Source organism: Pleurodeles waltl, chromosome 8 (genome assembly GCF_031143425.1).
Source record: "Pleurodeles waltl isolate 20211129_DDA chromosome 8, aPleWal1.hap1.20221129, whole genome shotgun sequence".
NCBI lineage: Eukaryota > Metazoa > Chordata > Amphibia > Caudata > Salamandridae > Pleurodeles > Pleurodeles waltl.
In genome coordinates, this window is record NC_090447.1 from 1,248,702,999 (window position 1) to 1,248,721,495 (window position 18,497).

The 18,497-nt window shown below is 43.1% G+C and overlaps 1 protein-coding gene across 2 annotated transcripts in view; it reads right to left on the reverse strand.

Moving 5' to 3' along the window:
• Positions 1-18,497, reverse strand: part of PDS5B (PDS5 cohesin associated factor B) — an 813,886-nt gene that overhangs the window by 642,790 nt on the left and 152,599 nt on the right. For both annotated transcript variants that reach the window (XM_069205557.1, XM_069205556.1), the window contains exons 8-9: positions 10,729-10,869; positions 9,261-9,376 (exon numbers count right to left, since the gene is read on the reverse strand). In XM_069205557.1, coding sequence (XP_069061658.1) covers positions 9,261-9,376; positions 10,729-10,869 — 257 coding nt within the window. The remainder of the gene's footprint in view (positions 1-9,260; positions 9,377-10,728; positions 10,870-18,497) is intronic.

Here is an 18,497-nt window from a genome sequence, read left to right on the forward strand (position 1 = left end):
TACTCAAGATATTTCTCTTTCAGACTATACTGATACAGGTAGATCCCTCAAATTCTAACACAACTTCAAAGGTATGTTTAGACTACATTGAAGAGGGAAGAGAACAAGACTGGATTTTACAACATCCAGGCCAGTGAGCCGGGTGGGGGAATTGGGAATCTTAAACCTAATGGTCTACTACCATGCCCACACTTAACCTTCTGCTCACAACCATTCAATTAGGTAACTTAACACTGGGATTTTATATGCCACTTTACAGCAAGGGGCTTTTTGTAGAAAACCCTAAGGAACTCATCGAAAGATGTAGTAACATCACAGGTCACTAGAGCAACCATTCACATATGGGATGCAACAGGGAAATCACTAGGTCTAACTTAACACCCATTGCCATTTACCCTGCTTTTTAGAACCTCTGCCTTTGGGCCTGGCTTAAATAAGGAGGCATTCAGGTAACGGCAGGAAGGGAGATTGGTCAAAGCTGGTGACAATTCTCAGGGATGATTAAATCAATTGTGTGAACAGATTATGGACTTTGGACTGAAGAGAGGATTCAGATATATGCAGGTATGTCATTAATTATTGAACAATAAACAAGAGAAGCATCCCCCCAGCCACTGCCAGCCTCTGAGAAACTTTTCTAAAAAACGAATGACGACACACATTTGATCTCCATAAAATATTAAAATACTATTAGCGGGAAATATAACTAATAAAACTGGCAGCTTAGTTGGGAAGGGGAACTGGGCACAACTCTATCAAAAGACTGGTGGGCAACCATGAAACTTAACACATGTAAAGGGATTAGACATATACAAGCCCAAGAGATGGCACAGTGCCCAATCCTGCTTGAGAGGTCTGCTGGATTCACACTTCAATCCAGCAGACATGGACTTGAAAGGAAGCCCTTAAAAGAGAGAGAACAGGATGCCAAGAAAATTCTTGCTGATCCTGTGTCTTGCTCTTGAAGGACCCTGCTTTTGTTCTACTAAACTACTATGGGTTTGTGTGGGTACAGAAGCTGCTCCAACCTGGATTTTAGAGTTAGATATGTGAGGACACTGGAATTACCATAATACACAGCCCCCAAACACACAAACTCAGCCCTCCACTTTATTGTGGCCGCACCCTTTCATCATCTAGAGAATGCCCTGATCTGAGAGGAGTACTCAAGGATTGGACCTGGTCCCTCTTGTACCCAGGACAAAATGCCCTCCAATGGTCATAAGGATGATCTGTGTGGGAGACAAGCTAAAATAGGCCTTGTCCTTGAAGTCCCAGGCTGACCCGTGACAACTGGACCACGAATAGTCCCTGGTGTTGGCCTCCGTCTGACATCATGCTGGTCTCCAAGTGCCTCTCCTGAGGTTCTGGGAAGCTTTAGAAATGTACTACTGCCTTGGACTGGGGCTTAACAGACTAAATCAGAAGTTAAACCTTTGACCAGGACAAACCTGGCTGGTGTATCCAACTCGCGTTCCCAGGGGTGTGGAATTTATTAAAATATCTACTTGTCCAGGGGACAGGTTGCTTCTCAAATCTACTTGTCCTGTAAAAAGATCTACTTGTCCCTTTGGTGCCATGTAGTGTGGCGAAAAATTATGGCAGCAATTAATAGCCTCTCTGATTATGCCAGGGCTACTACCATAGTAGGGCTTGAATACTTGGAGTTTCAATCCCTACTGTAGCAATTTCCTTATTTTGCCACCTTTCTGCAGATCTGCATACTGGGGCTGGAGGAAGCAGTAAGGAATAGTTTCAGGGCTGGAATGCCTTTGAGTCTGCAAACCTACTAACCTGCATGTTTTAAAGATTTTTACTAGCTTCTCTCTAATATTTTCCCATAATAAGAAAGGTTGGACATTTACTCCTGACAATGGCAGAATTAGAACTTCTTCCAGGGTTGGGAAGAAAGTGGCTGGAGGGAAAATGAACATGCAAATGCTCAATAGATTTTCACATGAGCAAATCTACACATCGTATTTACCCATGCTAAAATACAGTTCACAAATATTTTATAGGGGTACGACATATACCATGGGTGCACTTTTGTGACTTTCTTTAAGAATTTGGGGCCACATGTAGGTAGGTTCAGATTTGTGACCTGCAAATTGCGAGTCGCAAATCCGAGTGTAGGATGGTGTCCTTGACACCATCTGTGATTCGCAAGGGCTTCGCAAATGCCCACCTCATGAATAATCATGAGGTGGGTCGCAATTTGCGACCCCCTCGCGAATGGTGGCCTGCTGGAGTCAGCAGACCACCATGTCTGTGACTGCTTTTCAATAAAGCAGTTTTTTTTGTTTGTTTTTGTAATGCAGCCCGTTTTCCTTAAAGGAAAACGAGATGCATAACAAAAACGAAAAATGAAACGTTTTCGTTTCATTTTTTCAGAGCAGGCAGTGGTCCGCAAGACCACTGCCTGCTCTGAAACAATGTTTACAGTGACATTCACAATGGGGAAGGGGTCCCATGGGGATCCCTTCCCTTTTGCGAAAGTGTTAGCACCCATTTGGAATGGGTGCAAACTGCGATTGGTTTGCGCCCGCGTTCGGGCAATCCTACATTGCACTGCGAGTTGCAATTAGGAAGGGAACATCCCTTACTAATTGCGAGTCACAAACCCGTTTTGTGATTCGGTAACCAGGTTACAGAATCGCAAAACTGGGTTTGTGCATCGCAATGTGCTTTTTGCATGTCGCAAACAGCGAAAGTCGCCGTTTGCGACATGCAAAAAGCTACCTACATGTGGGTCTTGGTCCCTAATTATGTCTGGTGTTAACAAAGACATTTTGTTTTTATTAAACTTCTATTTCTCTCTCTTTCGGCTGGCTTTACTGTGAGTGATCGCATTCTGCTCTTCCACAAGGAGCATATTGCCACACAAAGTAGTTTTGTTCAGTGTCAGGAACTACAGTGGCAATCAGTGACGTAACGAAACTGGAGGGTGCCCCTTTGCAAAGAACATGGAGGAGCCCCCTCTCCAGACTCACTCAGGGCAGGTGCTGTGCTGGAGGGGCCCCCTGGAGGGCGGCTGCGGGGCCTTTGTTATGCCGCTGGTGGCAACGTGTGCTTTAAGAGTTCAAAAACTTTGGGGGGGGGTTTTGCCAATGTTTGTTACAATGTTGAGGGCCTGGTAGCTCCCACAACAATAAAGTGTTACAAAAGCCATGTCAAAACAAGACACGCATTGATGAAACTAAAAGACTTATAAAAATATGTCAGATCAGTTGGCTTTGTCAGTGTTTGTTTATTTTCATGCTTCCCATAATCGTGTTGAAAATGGTTACACTGATTTTCCATTAGAAATATTTTTGGGAAATACTAGCATGCATCAACACATTTTACTAAATGACACTTCATTTGCATATAATCAGAGAGCATTCTGGGAGCATTATACTTAGCCTCTTAGCCTAAACTTTTCAAACATGTGTGTACACGTTTTTTTTTTTTTTTTGTACTGGAACCAACGTCAGTAGTGAAGTGTGACCTTAAAACATTTATTTACAGCACTCACCCTAATAATGAAGGCTTTCAAATAATGAACCATAAATACAAGTTCGAACAGCATTATCTTTTGGAAACACATTACCTCAACTGCAGAGAATTCCACTCTCTGTAAACAGGCAGCCAAAGGGTTTGTGCTGCAGGGGGGTTGGGCCTACTTGTCCCAAGGACAAAGTAAACATAAAAACTTGTTGCCCTTGACCCCAAACAAGATGTCCCGGGCGTCGGGCGATAGGAATTCCACATCCCTGCGTTCCATTGCAGTGAGCTTCAAATTATGCTTTGTTCTGGGCCTACCGCAACCACTATCATTGATGCTTTACATTTTTGGCTCTATTTCTACTTAAAATGTTTTAGTATCGCTGGTTCTCCTTATTGGATTTTTGTCATTTTGGTGCAAGTTCGTTAAATTTTACTCAATTGTTCTAATGTGGTTTGGGATTTTTATTTTTTGGAACTAATTAATGTTTTCGTACTGCATAAACAACTTACGCATTGCCCTAAGGCATACCCATCTGCCCTGTGTGATAGATACGAGGGGTTTAAGCACAGGTTAATGAACAAAGTTTAGGGGTTCACTCTGAGAAAGGTTGCGAGTATTCCGTGAGGTGGCTAGTCTTCCACTCCAATTAGTAATCCAATTTCTCACACCCAGTACTACTCCAACATAACAAATAAAAGTCAGCAAGAATTATATTAGTGTGCTGCTGCTCAGCTTAAGTTCAAGACAGAACATTAGTAATAAGGACGGTACTAAAAGCCATTGTTTCCAAAGAAAACAAATGCATTCTCTTATGTCATGCTGATCCAAACAGGTGGGACCAACTTACCAAATAGAACAATGAGAGGCTACAACAACATACTACTTTCATATATACACATATAAACAGAAAGGACAATCCTACATACACTGTTTGTAGTATGTAGAAGTGTAGATTCTCATGCCATGCATACTCCTGCTATCAATTGTTGGGCTCAGATGTTTGCGTGTTGTTTTTCTTTAAAGAAGTCTTTCAAGTCATGGCATGTGTTGTAACTCCTCAGTTAGAGGAAACTGCACATGGGCAAAAATTGAGATTGGTTTTCGCACAACAGGCGAGTATGGTATGGCATGTGAATTTAACCTGGTGTGCCATGTCATATTTAGGGTCAACCAGATAACATTTGAGATCTCTGCGAAACAAATTAGGTTTCTGGAGAGGAGGGTGGGTGCATGTGAATCTACAGCACTAGACACTACAACGGATGCTTATAGAATAAGTCATATTTTCTATTGGTAGCATGTGTGGCTGTAGATACACATGCTCTGTATAGACTGTAATGAAGAACTCCCTATAAGCAGTGGATAGCTTGTGGATGATGCAGATGTCTGAAACAGAATTCTTAAAACTGTCTAGTAAACCAAATTCTGCTGACAGGCTTAGGTGTCCACACAACAGGGGTTTTGAAATTGTGTATTTGGGGGGGGGGGGTCTGTGGCCAAGATAGAGGCAAGTAGAAGCTCCTCTGTGCTGCTCCACATTCCAGTTTCGCCAGCCTCTGTCATTCGACTGAGATATTCAGGTTACAGGTGAGCGGGGAAACATTACCAGAGAAGGGGAGCCTGCGCACATCTCCCTGGCAATGAGGGGATTGGCATTACGGACTAGCGCAGCACATGACAGGGATTCAAAACGGCATCCTCTGTTGAGGCCGCCAGTTGAAACGCCCAGCCAGGACAGGTATCCAAGACATTAGTAAAATCCAGCAGACACAGGCTGAAGCACGATACACAGTGCACAGAACCACCACTTGCAGCACTGCTGCACTCTGGGCAGCAGAGACACTCTGCACTGAGGCAGTGGGGAGCCCCTTGCAATCAAGCTAAGGAGAGGCCCCATGGGGGTGGCCCTGTGGGGGGAGAGCAACCTGCGCCGTCCATCATGTCCTCACCCCTGGAGCAGCCCCATAAGCACCCACAATAACACTGCAGTGCCAAGCTCCTATACTGCTTCAGGACCAGGCGGGAGAGGTCCTCAGTGAAGAGACTAGGGGCCAGAAGTTGCAGTGAGGCCATATGCAGCTGAATACAGGTAAGAAATCCAGGACCTAAAGTATGCAGTGGAAGTCGCTTACAGTCACCAGCTAACCTTAGCCGGGGAGATGAGAGCCTACTCCGAGACAATGGGAGTCTGCTCGCACTTAACCCCTTCTCCCCAAAGGAAAGCTGTAACTAGTGACTGCTAGCCAGATAGAGGCTGTGGGATCATGCAGGGCCCCCAGACTCTTTTTCGGCCACCCTCTGGTGTGGGATGGGCCAGGCCCGCAGCATCAGACGCCTCCCACCTCCTAATGGATAAACAGATGGCGCAACCTGCCTGCAGGGTCCATTGATCGGCCCTGAACCTAGGCATAAGTTACACAGAGAGAAACCACCACGGAGTGTGCTACTCGCGCAGCTCTCTTAGAGCACCAGACTTTGTATTGACACAAGAGCCACACTCTGCAACGACGATAGCGCGGACAAAGAGATGTGGTACATATTAGACAGCGAGTGGCAGTCCATGAAAATGGTAGCTACGCTAAGGAAAAGGAACATAAGAACTACAGACAGGAACTAACAGACCTCCAAGAACAAAACAATCATCTGTAAATCAACTTAGAAGTGCTGGAAAACAGGTGTGACACGCGAACATTAGGATCAAGGGCGTACAATCTCCAAGGTGAATCGTAGGATCTAGAGGGCTATGTTATTCAACTTTTCAAGCAGACACTCCCAGACTTTGTGCATGTGGTCTAGAATAATGCTTTAACTGACTGAGTAGGCTGGCTCTCCTACACACTAAGCACGCTGCATGATATACTAACATGCTTTCATCACTACCGACAGAAGAAAGCCATAATAATGGCAGCAGTTTGGGACCAGGGTTCAATACTTTTTGAAGGGGTGAAGGTGTGGCTATACCAGGACGTGTCAGCTATAATTCTGCAGTAGCGCTGATACCCCAATGCAGCCACCTCCTTTCTGAGTGATAGAGGTTAAATATGATAAAGACACCCTTTTCGACTTATCTTCGTGTGCAACTGCAAAACCCACATAATTTGCACCATGAAAAAGGCCTGGTTCATTCTTGGTCAGGGAGACTCCCCTGAGGGCCCATACCTCCACAGATCCCAAACACACCAGTCATCTGGCAGACACGCCCGACACCCTACATGAAGATGCTCATAACTCAACAGCAGATGAGAGCCACCAAGAATGCACAGTGTTGCTTCATCAACTTAAGAGCCGAAACACTGCAAAGTAGCAAGAAACCTAATGACTATCCAGACACCTTATCCTGCAGACACCCATATTGGGTCTCTTCCTTGAAACTTCAACTTTCCCGCTTCAACTTCAACTTTCTCGCTCCAACAGGAGACCCATCCTCCATGGCAGGCCAAGGAAGTCAAAATCCTTTGAGTGTTAGCAGAGAGCCTGAACCCCCTTTAGTGAGTTCCTTGCCACAAATGCCAGATGACAACCTCCCCTCCTCCCCTAATCCCATCCCTGAATGGGATAGTCCAGAGATTATGGTCTCCTTCCACAAATCAGGGAGCGCTGCTTAGAACAGAATGTTGCGACAACAATAAAATTCCAACCTACGAATCTACCTTGACAGAGATTAGAGGTGGTGAAATACTTTCTTCAAATGAACGATACCCTTTGCACCCTCATTTACCTGTTATGAGAAACACTTAAGACAGTAGTCCGATGGGCTTTATTAGCGATCTCTGCAACACTTAATAAAACTAGGAAACCAATGTTCCGCTTTAAAAAGAGCAAGTGAAAGCCCTGGAGGAGGCACACAAACTAACTTGCACACACAGTGTGCAGGCAACTGGCCTTCGCAAATGAACACCTTAAAGCTCTAGTTATAGAGAGAGTTGAGTTTGCCCTACCAGCACAGAAATTCTGTTCAGGGGCACTAAAGCGTGACTGCTCCTCCTCCTACAGATTGAATGTCCAGATCCACAAGGGAAGGATCGCAGAGCTCCTGACAAAAAACGGCCGTAGAACCAACAACGATAGCATAACCATATGAACAATTCTACGCCGAACTATACGCAACGGAGGAGGCAGACTCCCAAGAGGCCAATGCATATCTCTCTGTGGCTTGCACCACACAATTACCGACACAGGGGGCCCTCATGTGCCCAACTTGCCACTGTCCTTGCCCACCTCTATAACTTCTTTGGCAAAATGAGTACTCTCACTGAGACAATGTAGAAAGCAGTGATCCCTAAACATGGGAAAGATCCCATATTATGCTACTCCTACAGACCAATATCCTTGCTAAATGCAGACTTCAAGATCTTCATGGGCAAAAGAGGGGTGGGGGAATTTAAACTCTCAAATGAGCTTTCAGTATCAACAGTATCTTCAGCATCAGACACAGTTTAGCTTTCAACTGCATTATGGGTGTTAACAAGGGCTTCCATTGTGCCTTTGATGCAGGCTTTGCACATGAAGCTGTTTGCCGCCACTGGGCTCAAGAGCTTGGGTGGGGACGAGAGGAAGAGGAGGGGGTAAATTCAATGCACATGGACGGGTGCTTCTGTGGTCCGAAGTCTTCTCTCGGTGCTGACCAGAACCCAAAGGCAGGAGGCCCACACGCTTACCTACTAAGGGAGGAGTCGTAGTTCAATTCAAGACTCAAGACTTTTTGAAGAAAAAAAAACAACCTGCAAATGTCCAAACCAAAATGATAAATAGCAGGAGTCTAAAGAGCATGTGTATCTACAGCCACACGATACGAAACAACTTCCCTTATCTATAATTATTTATAAAATCTGGGAAGCTGCTTAATGATAATCTTACCATGCTTCAACTAAGCTTTCAAGGGCACCAGTTTTTCAGAGATGCCATGAAAAAGCCAGCTCTACAGAAATTTCAATAAACTTACTATTTACACATTAATGGTTAGTACCCCATATCTTTGCTAGCAGCCTGCTAGCACCATTTTCATGTTTTCAAAAACGGTTGAAGTAAAACTGTTTAATGAAAAACATTATCTGCCCAACTGCTTTGGCCTTGGAACGTATCCTTGACTCGAAATATCAATACTTCCTACAGCCTCAAAACTAGAAGACAGTTTTCTGCATACTATTCGGTTTCTGAGTACGTTTATGTTTCTTTTGAGAACTTTCATTTTCAGTGTACTTCATGTGCAAGTTTGCAATTCATCAGGAATAATCGGTGCTTAGATACCTTTGTGTTAAATGTAAAACGAAGTTTCTAGTGCCACAACATGCACTTAAAACCCAGCAATAAAAACAATGACCTGTGTACAGCAAGTTAACAGGGTGAAGATCCTATATGGAGGAAGATGTAGAAAAATAAAAATAGATATAATGAATACTATAAAGTACCTCCTAGCCAATTTGAAATTCTGTTCTCCAGTGTGGCTATAGTAGTATCACTTGAATGCATGGCTTCTCAACAGACACCAAAAACTGACGAGTTTCTGAAAAGTGATGGAAAGTACCATTGTTCTAGTGAATTGTCATTAACCATCTAAGGAAGTTGTCCAATGTCATATCGGGTAATTCAGAATCCCCTTCCAAAAGGAATTTGAGGATCAAAAAAAAACTTTCCTTTAGACTTACTACATGAATATGTGGGGAATATAACCTAAACAACAAAATGATCGCTCAAGCACATATTATAAAGATACACAAACATCAGTCTGTATATCAGATTTTACTTGAAGAAATAAAAACAGAACACAATATACCTGCCCAGGAAGCACTGCCAAAGAGGCTTGTTTTGAGACGCCAACTCCGAGTCTTTTGCCCCAAACATTTTTGCTAACAGTTTAACAACTTGCAGGCGCTCATCGTTGTCATTGCTCTAAAAAAATAAACACTTTATTAAGAATTGTAATGCTAAAATACAACTTTCAGTAAGGAAAATTAAGCTTTTTCAATCTATAAAGTTTTTGAACACAACTTACAAAGTTAACAATAAATGAAAACAGTTTTTAAAATGATACATGCAAGTGAGAGAACACAGAACATTCTTTACAAAAATACTTTCAAGACTTGTCCATTAAATTGGTGCCATTTGAATGGGAATTATTTAGCTGAGAAAGTCATACTTGATGTACGTTCTACGTGATGATGTAGTTTAGAGGTGGCCTCAGTGTATAAACAACAATGTAGTATTAATTTGTGCAATGCACTCAATTTACTACCTGCCATATATCCAAAACAATTATATTGACAAAATAAACCTACTGAAGTGGCATTTATGACATGTAGTATACAAACATAGGTAGGAAGCCCCATTTGGACACAAGCACACACATTTATAAGTAAATCTTAAATCAAGACTTAGTACAAAGTTACTTACTAACTAGTTGTTAGAAATGTACCTTTCGTGCAGGGTCCCTCCAATTTTTTGGTCTTTTTGCTGAACCCTATTTTTGCCGGCTATAGGATCCTGTGCATTTTACCCCCTGCTAATCAGCGATAAAGTGTGTGCACTCCTCCTTTCAACATAGTGAAACCGAGATATTAATTTGCCTTCAAGTCCCTGGAAAAATGGTGCCCAAAGGGAACCCAGGGCCAGTAAGCTAGATGTCCCCATTGGTATATGCAGCACTCACTGTACCACCCAATGCAGTGACCATGCAAACACGACTACAGGCTTGCCGTCAGTAGCCTGTCTATGCAGGTATAAACTCAAACTGTGCAAATAAGCTGTTTTGACAGGTCTAAAACCATTCTTTTAAATATTTATTAGTCGTACTGCTCATTAAGGCAAGGTGCATGTCATTTAAATGCAGGTCATGTAAAGGTTAATGGTCAACATGCCCTTACAGTGACTACCACTTCAAAGCTACGCTAGTAAAACCCGCTTTCTACTTATTGTTCTGACTTGCTTGATTTGAGGTTTTGTGTTCCCACTGCATATGCAGGTATTAATACAAGAAAATTCTATACAATTTGAATAAAAATAATAACAGCCATGCAGCAAGGACCAGTCAACATACATTGGTCTCAGTCTTTTGAGTGAGAAATGTCACAATCTTCCAACGACAACCTTTCGAGGCCAGGCAGCGGCTAAGCATTCAACAAAGTAACTGCATAAAAATGGAATCCACATACCAAGCAAAGAAAATCTTTTCAGCTGTGAATAATAATTTAGAAACAAAGCATATACACAATTTGGTGATCCAAAAGCTTCACAATAATATTTACCTTGAGTTTGAATTCAAGTTGTGGCAGAACAGAAAGTAGGAGATGGCTGTCGATGTTGTAGAGCTCCAAAATCAAGTCAAAGACATGCTCCGACAGATCGCTAATAGACGTTTTCCCAAGCATCAAGACTTGATTAAAGAACTGGGAAAATGAAACACATTTTGTTACCCTACTTACTAATAAATGCAGGGCAGCAAATTACATTGATAACCTGAAAAACAAAACGTGTAATGAAAGCATCTACACAGCAGGGAATTCAATATCTGCCTCACCCTACTCTGAAAACCTATATGTAATTAAAATGGAAATTTACATCTTCATTATTTAGCCTTCATACTGCACATAAAAAGTGCGCATACAGTTGAATATTAATCAGTCTATATTTGATTTACCTTTCTATTCGATATCTGTAACACCCTCACGCAGACACTAATTAACTCAAGAGTGCAATCAGAATTAGGAAATTTCAGAATGCATAAATGGGTAATATGTTCAGAGAAGGAAACTTTAAATTAAGTAGTTGTGGAAGAAGACAAGATGATCAGGATATGAGTCAGAACCAAGAAGAGTTCAGGTTTTGCTACAAATATATCAAAAGCGGTAGTAGTTTTCCTGCACAAGCAGATACGGGTAAAAACCAAATTCTGTGGGATTTTTTTTTTTAATCTCACGTTTCAGGGAACCAAAAGTAAGGAGGATTTTAAAATGTCTCTAGGCGACAATTAGAGTGTAGAACCTGCATTGCAGTGAAAGGCAGGTGGTTCAAAATTAAGCATGAGAAATCAGAAAGCCAATACAGCACTTTCAAAAGCATGAGGAGTGTTTTGTGTTCATGGGCTATTATATATATATATATATATATATATATATATATATATATACACATACATACAATGAAAAATACAATGGATAAAATTACATTATAGTTAGGTGGCAATGCCAGTTGCAACATTACATAAAAAATAAAATAAAAAATAAAAAAACTTTAATTCACCAGTTCTAGTTAAATTAAATAACTATATCTCGAGCCCTGATGTAACTAGAACTCGCACTGCAACATGCACACTGCTGCCTTCACTGATGTAATTTCAGATATCAATAGTGATGACCAATTATGTCATAGAACATGTCATGAATGATCTACTATGTGAAGGTATAAGACTCGGAAAGGAGTGTGTACGCCCCTCCCCCTGCTCCCCCCCCACACACAAATAAAAACAGGCCCTGACCCTCCTCAGGGGCTTACTTTAGAAAAAGGGCAAAAGCCAGTCATATATATATATATATATATCCACATCTACATATATATGGAAAATGTCACTTACCCAGTGTACATCTGTTCGTGGCATGTTCCGCTGCAGAATCACATGCTATGCACAGGTCCTGCCATCTAGTGTTGGGCTCGGAGTGTTATAAGTTGTTTTTCTTCAAAGAAGTCTTTTCGAGTCACGAGACCATGTGACTCCTCCCTTTCGGCTCCATTGCGCATGGGCGTCGACTCCATCTTAGATTGTTTTCCCCACAGAGGGTGAGGTAGGAGTTGTGAGTATACTAGATGTGCCCATGCAATGGAGTAGGTTTGTATGTACTTAATGTGTATCAAAAGAATATTTATTTACAAATTTACAATTTTCATTCAACTAAGAACGGCTACAGGCTACCGGGGAGGTGGGAGGGCGCATGTGAATCTGCAGCGGAACATGCCACGAACAGATGTACACTGGGTAAGTGACATATTCAGTTCGGTGGCATGTGTAGCTGCAGATACACATGCTGTGCATAGACTAACAACCAGTAATCTCCCCAAAAAGCAGTGGTTTAGCCTGTAGGAGTTGAAGTTGTCTGAAATAATGTTCTTAATACAGCCTGTCCTACTGTGACTTGTTGCGCTGCTAACACATCTACACAGTAATGCTTAGTGAACGTATGAGGCGTAGACCAGGTGGCTGCCTTACAAATTTCCATCATAGGTATATTCCCAAGAAAAGCCATTGTGGCGCCTTTTTTCCTAGTGGAATGTGCTCTTGGTGTAATAGGTAATTCTCTTTTTGCTTTACTATAGCAAGTTTGAATACATTTAACTATCCATCTGGCGATGCCTTGTTTGGATATAGGATTACCTGCATGAGGTTTTTGGAAGGCTACAAACAATTGTTTTGTTTTATGAAATTGTTTTGTTCTGTCAATGTAATACATTAGTGCTCTTTTTATGTCCAATGTATGTAAGGCTCTTTCGGCTACTGAGTCTGGTTGCGGAAAGAAGACTGGGAGTTCCACAGTTTGGTTTAAGTGGAATGGTGATATGACCTTTGGTAAGAATTTCAGATTTGTTCGGAGAACCACTTTATGTTTATGTATTTGTATAAAGGGTTCTTGAATAGTAAATGCTTGTATCTCACTTACTCTTCCAAGTGAGGTGATAGCTATTAGAAAGGCTACATTCCAAGTCAGATATTGCATTTCACAAGAATGCATGGGTTTGAATAGTGGGCCCATGAGTTGTGGTAATACAGTATTAAGGTTCCATGAAGGTACTGGTGGTGTCCTTGGGGGTATGATTCTTTTTAGTCCCTCCATAAATGCTTTCATGACTGGGACTCTAAAAAGCGATGTTGTATGTGTAATCTGCAGATAGGCAGATATTGCAGTGAGATGTATTTTAATGGAAGAGAATGCTAGATTAGACTTTTGTAAGTGTAATAAGTAGTTTACGATGTCCTTTGTGGAGGCATGTAGTGGTTGAATCTGATTAGTGTGGCAGTAGCAAACAAATCTTTTCCATTTGTTTGCGTAACAATATCTTGTTGTTGGTTTTCTCGCTTGTTTAATGACCTCCATACACTCTTGTGTAAGATTTAAATGTCCGAATTCTAAGACTTCAGGAGCCAGATTGCTAGATTAAGCGATGCTGGTTTCGGGTGTCTGATCTGTTGTTTGTGTTGTGTCAACAGATCTGGTATGTTTGGTAATTTGATGTGGGGTACTACTGATAAGTGTTGTGTACCACGGTTGGCGAGCCCAGGTTGGTGCTATGAGTATTAGTTTGAGTTTGTTTTGACTTAGTTTGTTGACCAGATAAGGAATGAGTGGGAGAGGGGGAAAAGCGTAAGCAAATATTCCTGACCAACTGATCCATAGTGCATTGCCCTTGGATTGAGGGTGTGGGTACCTGGACGCGAAGTTTTGGCATTTTGTGTTTTCTTTTGTTGCCAATAGGTCTATGTTTGGTGTTCCCCAGCGGAGGAAGTGATCCTGTAGGATCTGGGGATGAATTTCCCATTCGTGAGTTTGCTGGTGATCTCAACTGAGATTGTCGGCTAACTGATTCTGAATGCCTGGTACGTATTGTGCTATCAGGCGAATGTGATTGTGAATTGCCCAATGCCAAATCCTTTGTGCTAAGAGACACAGTTGTGACGAGTGTGTCCCCGCTTGTTTGTTGAGATAATACATTGTTGTCATGTTGTCAGTTTTGACAAGGATGTATTTGTGGGCTACCAGTGGTTGAAATGCTTTTAATGCTAGAAACACCGCTAGCAGTTCCAAATGATTTATGTGAAGTTGTTTTTGCTGATTGTCCCATTGACCCTGTTTGCTGTGCTCGAGGTGTGCTCCCCACCCCATCATGGAAGCATCTGTTGTGATAACAGCTTGAGGCACTGGGTCTTGGAATGGCCGCCCTCAGTTTAAATTTATAGGGTTCCACCATTGAAGCGAGAAGTGTGTTTGGCGGTCTATCAACACTAGATCTTGAAGTTGACCCTGTGCTTGTGTCCATTGTTTTGCTAGGCACTGTTGTAAGGGCTGCATGTGTAATCTTGCATTTGGGACAATGGCTATGCATGAAGACATCATGCCTAGAAGTTTCATTACAAACCTTACTGGGTAGTGTTGGTTTGACTGTATGCTTGATGTTACATTTTGGAACGCTTGAACCCGTTGTGGAGTGGCAATTGCTCTTTGTGTTTTGAGTGTTGCTCCAAAGTATTGTTGTATTTGGGATGGTTGCAGATTTGATTTCTGGTAATTTATAGAGAACCCTAGTTTGTGTAGAGTTTCTATGACGTATTGCGTGTGAAGAAGACACTGTTGTTGAGTGTTGGTTTTTATTAGCCAGTCGTCTAAATATGGGAATACGTCCATGTGCTGTCTCCTTATGTGAGCGGCTACTACTGCTAGGCATTTTGTGAATACCCTTGGGGCAGTCGTTATCCCGAACGGTAGCACTTTGAATTGATAGTGTACGCCATGCATTACAAACCTGAAGTATTTTCTGTGAAAAGGATGGATGGGTATGTGGAAATACGCATCCTTGAGATCCAATGTTGACATGCATTCCTCCTTTTTTAGTAAGAGAACCACGTCTTGAAGTGTTACCATGTGGAAGTGGTCTGATTTGATGAAGAGATTCAGTGTTCTGAGATCTAAGCTAGGTCTTAACGTTTAGGAAATATAGTGAGTAGACGCCTGTTCCTTTCTGATGATTGGGTACTAGCTCTATTGCTTGTTTTTGTAATAGTGCTTGGACCTCTATTTGTAATAGGTCTAAGTGTTGTTTGGACAGATTGTGTGTTCTTGGTGGCACATCTGGTGGGAATTTTGTGAATTCTATGCAATAACCATGTTGGATAATTGATAGGACCCATGCATCTGTGGTAATATGTGTCCAGTTTTGATAATATGCGGTTAGCCTCTCCCCCACTGGTGATAAGTGTTGGGGTTTTGTGACACTGAAGTCATTTTTTGGTCTGGCTTGGTTTGGTTGCATGGAACTTTCCCCTTCCTCTTGGGAATTGTCCTCTATAGGATCCACGAAACCCTCCCATTTGATATTGTGCCTGATAGGTGGGATTGGTTTGAGAGGTGGAAGGCTCTGATATTTGCTGTCGAAAACCTCCTCTGAATTGTGGTTTCCTAAAGGTGCCTCTGACTTGTGGGGAATAGAGCGCGCCCATGGCTTTGGCTGTGTCCGCGTCTTTTTTTTTATTTCTCAATTGCTGTGTCAACTTCCGGCCCAAACAACTGTTCCTGATTAAATGGCATGTTCAACACCGCTTGTTGAATCTCTGGCTTGAATCCAGAACTTCTTAACCATGCATGCCTGCGAATGGTTACCGCTGTGTTGACCGTTTGTGCTGCCGTGTCTGCAGAGTCTAGTGCGGACCTTATCTGGTTGTAAGATATGGCCTGTCCTTCTTCCACAACCTGTTGAGCACGTTTATGATGTTCTTTGGGCAAGTGCTGTATGATGTGTTGCATCTCGTTCCAGTGTGCCCTGTCGTAGCGAGCAAGTAGGGCTTGCGAATTAGCAATCTGCCATTGATTGGCTGCTTGTGCTGCCACTCTTTTGCCCGCTGCGTCAAACTTTCTGCTCTGTCAGGCGGTGGAGCGTCTCCTGACGGTTGAGAGTTTGCTCTCTTTCTTGCTGCTCCTACAACCACTGAGTCCGGTTTAAGTTGTTGTGTTATGAACACAGGATCTGTTGGGGGAGGTTTGTACTTCTTCTCAACCCTAGGCGTGATAGCCTTTCCCTTAACTGGCTCCTGGAAGACTTGTTTTGCGTGTTTGAGTATACCCGGGAGCATTGGCAGACTCGGATAGGAAACCGGGGGGTGGGGGGGGGGGGGGGGGGGGGGGGAGGGGAGGCCAAGATGTTAAACAGGAAATCATCCTCTATTGGCTCTGAGTGCATTACTACGTTGTGGAACGTAGCTGCCCTGGATAGTACCTGCGTATACGCAGTACTGTCTTCTGGAGGTGCCGACTTTGTTGGTTAACAATCCGGACTGTTATCCGATACTGGTGCATCATATAAGACCCATGCATCAGCATCATCCTGTGTCATCCCTGTATGTGTGGGTGACTGCATTGGAGGTGTTCCCACTGGTGACAGTTGTGGTGAGTACGGTGGGGACGGTTGTGGTGATACCCTTGGTGGTGGGGATTTGTCTCTAACCACCTTTGCCTTAGGCTGCATTTCAGTCTCCTGAAATGCAAGTTTCCTTTTAGATTTGATTGGAGGTAAAGTTTGTATTTTTCCAGTCTCTTTCTGGATATGTAACCTCCTTCGTGTATGGTCCGGTTCTTCCATACTTAATTCCTGCTCAAATCTATGTCTTTCCTTCATTTGGCTGGAAAGTCCTTGCTCGTCTGTATAAAAGCTTCTTTTTGGCTCCGAAGCCGCTTTTTTCTGTACCGAGGTTTAAGATATAGTCTTTTTCGGTTCCGAAGATATTTTTCTCACTTTGGGTGAGTCGAACTCACGGTGTCGAGATCGTTCAGTGCCGGAATCTCGACCGGAGTCGGAAGTCTTCAGCAAATCCCTGGCCTTTTTCAGTGCCGATGTTTGGTCACCTTCTTTTCGGTGGGTTAAGCCATGGCCTGTTGGCTGTGGCGTCCCCATGGCCTTAAATATCTTGGTGTGAGTTTTGGACGGGGCAGGTTTACTCACTGTTTGCTGCACTGCTGAGGTTAGTCACTTTCAGATTCGTCAGAGTCCGTCCCCTGGATGGAAATGCTTTCCTCCTCTCCGACGTCGAGTTGCTCTTTCAGTGTCGAAACCATTTGCAGTCTTCTTGCTCGTCGATCTCTTAGGGTCTTTTCCCATCGAAATGCTCGACAAGCCTCGCAAGTACCCTCCCTGTGTTCAGGTGATAAACACAGATTACAGACCCGGTGCTGGTCTGTATAAGGATACTTCGAATGACACTTAGGACAGAAGCGGAAGGGGGTCTGGTCCATTAGTCTGGGGCGACGGGTGTGGTCAGGCCGACCAGGCCTCAGTGAAGAACGGAAGCACTGAAGGGCCGCCGGAGCACTCTTGATGTCGGTGCCGATACACTAACACTAACCCGGTACAGAACGATAATACTGTTGAATTTGATAATTTAGTTAACTTTCCCGATTCGAAATACGGAGGGAAGAGGAACACGTCCGAACCCGATGGCGGAAAGAAAACAATCTAAGATGGAGTCGACGCCAATGCGCAATGGAGCCGAAAGGGAGGAGTCACTCGGTCTCGTGACTCGAAAAGACTTCTTCGAAGCAAAACAACTTGTAACACTCCGAGCCCAACACTAGATGGCAGGATAATGCACAGCATGTGTATCTGCAGCTACACATGCCACCAAACACATATGTACAAATTTAAATGTAACTTAAAAGGCCACAGGCTCCCGGGGAGGAGGGAGGGCGTATGTGAATCTGCAGCGGAACATGCCACGAACAGATGTACACTGGGTAAGTGACATTTTCCGTTCGATGGCATGTGGAGCTGCAGATACACATGCTATGCACAGACTACAAAGCAGTTTTCCTCCCATAAGCGGTGGTCAGCCTGTAGGAGTTGAAGCTGTTTGGAATAGTGTTCTTAGTACAGCCTGTCCTACTGTGGCTTGTTGTGTTGCTAACACATCTACACAGTAATGCTTGGTAAATGTATGGAGTGTTGACCAAGTGGCTGCTTTAGAGATTTCTGTCATTGGTATATTTCCTAGAAATGCCATTGTTGCTCCTTTCTTCCCGGTGGAGTGTGCATTTGGTGTTACTAATAGCTGTCTTTTAGCTTTTAGGTAACAGGTTTGGATGCACTTTACTATCCATCTGACTATGCCTTGTTTTGAGATAGGATTACCAGTATGGGATTTTTGGAATGCGACAAATAACTGCTTAGTTTTCCTAAATGTCTAATGTATGGAGCGCTCTTTCTGCTACTGAGTCTGGCTTCACCTTGGTTAAAAGACGTGTGGAGGCTGGCTGCACTTGGAAAA